The sequence below is a fragment of the Lepisma saccharinum genome, chromosome 1 (genome assembly GCF_977018435.1).
Source record: "Lepisma saccharinum chromosome 1, izLepSacc3.1, whole genome shotgun sequence".
Taxonomy (NCBI): domain Eukaryota; kingdom Metazoa; phylum Arthropoda; class Insecta; order Zygentoma; family Lepismatidae; genus Lepisma; species Lepisma saccharinum.
The window spans coordinates 181,724,398-181,726,322 of NC_139229.1; the positions used below are offsets into that span (position 1 = coordinate 181,724,398).

The following is a 1,925-nucleotide window of genomic DNA, read 5'->3' on the forward strand; positions in this document are numbered from 1 at the left end:
TTGGTGTTATTATTCCTTATTTTGTTATTATTATTATTATTACAAACGCAAATAATAAAATGTCTGATAAGCGTGAAATTCTACTACCCTTTCCAGTAGCCTACAGAATAAATTCAGTGAGCAGCGTTTGTTTCCCGTGCGAGGCTGGCAACGCTGACTTGGAGCCAGTACGGTCGAATCTGCAACTGTCTTTCCGCGCGCGGAGTTTTGAACGCTGTGATTTACTGTTTTGGTTGTGGCTATTGGAGTAGCAATATTTGGCATATCCGTGTGCACAATGGAAGCTGAGAATAGGAAGCGTTGTGTTTTACACAAGCAAGCACGTGAGATCGTGTACAACGTGTACAATTACTTTAAAATCGAGGCCGAGCAGAAAACGATTGTGGAGGGCGAAGCTGAGTGCCATGTTGCCAGACCTCAAGAAAGGACTGCCGCGGCGTGCGGGGTAAGTTTGCGTTCAGTGCAGAGAATTGTGAGCGAGGGGAAAAAATCTGTTCGTGCAAGTGGGAGTGCTGTATTTCGATCACCAGGCAAAAATCCTCGCCGCGAAAAGCCTGTTACCGATATTGATGATTTCGATAAGAGCATATTACGCAGGGAAGTTTTGAACATGTACAGAAATGGTGAATTTCCTACATCATTGAAACTCGCAAAGAAAATGAAGGCGGAATGTAAATTTGTTGGCAGCCGATGGTCTATGCTGCGTATTCTAAAGAGCATGGGGTTTAAATATAGAAAATGCAATGATGGACGGAAGATGTTAATGGAAAGGACGGACATTGTAGCTGCGAGAGCTGCATTCTTGCGAAAGATTCATTGCATCAAACAAGAAGGAAAATCACCTGTTTTCTACCTCGATGAAACGTGGGTTAACCAGAACCACACACGAAAAACATGTTGGCAAATGAACGATGGTACGGGTGGCCTAAAAGTTCCTGTAGGAAAGGGGGGGCGTCTGATTGTTTGCCACGTTGGCTCTGCAAACACCGGCTTCCTTCCCGATTGCAAATTGATTTTCAGAGCAAAATCGAAAAGCACATCTACCGATTACCACAATGAAATGACTGGTGCTGTTTTTAAGCAGTGGTTTGAAGAAAAATTAATTCCGAACCTTCCTCCAAATTCCACTATAGTTATGGATAATGCAAGCGTACACTCTGTAGAGTTAAATAAGGCCCCAACAACAAATACCAGGAAAGCAGAAATAATATCGTGGCTGGAAAAACACAATATTCCCCACGCATCTTCGCAAACCAGAGCAGAGCTGTTACTTTTGGTCAGGAATCACAAGCCGACGTCGAAATCCTACGAAGTGGATACAATTGCAAGAGGATTCGGCCACCAAGTTGTGCGTCTGCCCCCGTACCATTGCCAATACAACCCCATCGAATTAATCTGGGCGCAAGTGAAATCTTACGTTGCAGAAAAGAACAGCACTTTTAAAATGGCTGATGTCGAAAAGTTGACGCACGAGGCTGTAGCGAACGTGGCGGTTTCTGCTTGGGATAAATGTGTGCAACATGCAGAACGTCTGCAAGAAGAGGATTATCACCGTGAAATCTCCCGAGACAGCATCATGGAGCCCTTCGTTATCAACCTCCAGGACTCCGACTCCGAAGACACTGAGGGTGAAAATGAATCTTCTGAATCTGAGTAAAATTGCAGGTATGTATGTTCAGTTGCCGCATTCTTATCCTATTCATTTCTGTTTTGCGATTTCATTTGTATGTTTATAATTGTAGTATCTATGGAGACAAAAATGCTTCGATTTGTTCGCTTAATGTCAAACGAAATTTCTTTTTTTTTTTTTTTATTTTGGCTCAAAGATCTTGTTCATTGTTTCATTGCGGTGCGTGCGAAATACATCGCATATCCACTCAGCCGCGGATGTGGCAACGCTCTGCGCGAAGGTAGCAGACGACCGC

At 43.6% G+C, this 1,925-nt stretch overlaps 1 protein-coding gene across 1 annotated transcript; it reads left to right on the forward strand.

Moving 5' to 3' along the window:
• The first annotated feature begins 277 nt into the window (after positions 1–277).
• LOC145987573 (uncharacterized) lies at positions 278–1,657 on the forward strand. The gene has a single exon (XM_083121922.1). The coding sequence runs from the start codon at positions 278–280 to the stop codon at positions 1,655–1,657; it is 1,380 nt and encodes a 459-aa protein (XP_082978048.1).
• The last annotated feature ends 268 nt before the right edge of the window (positions 1,658–1,925 follow it).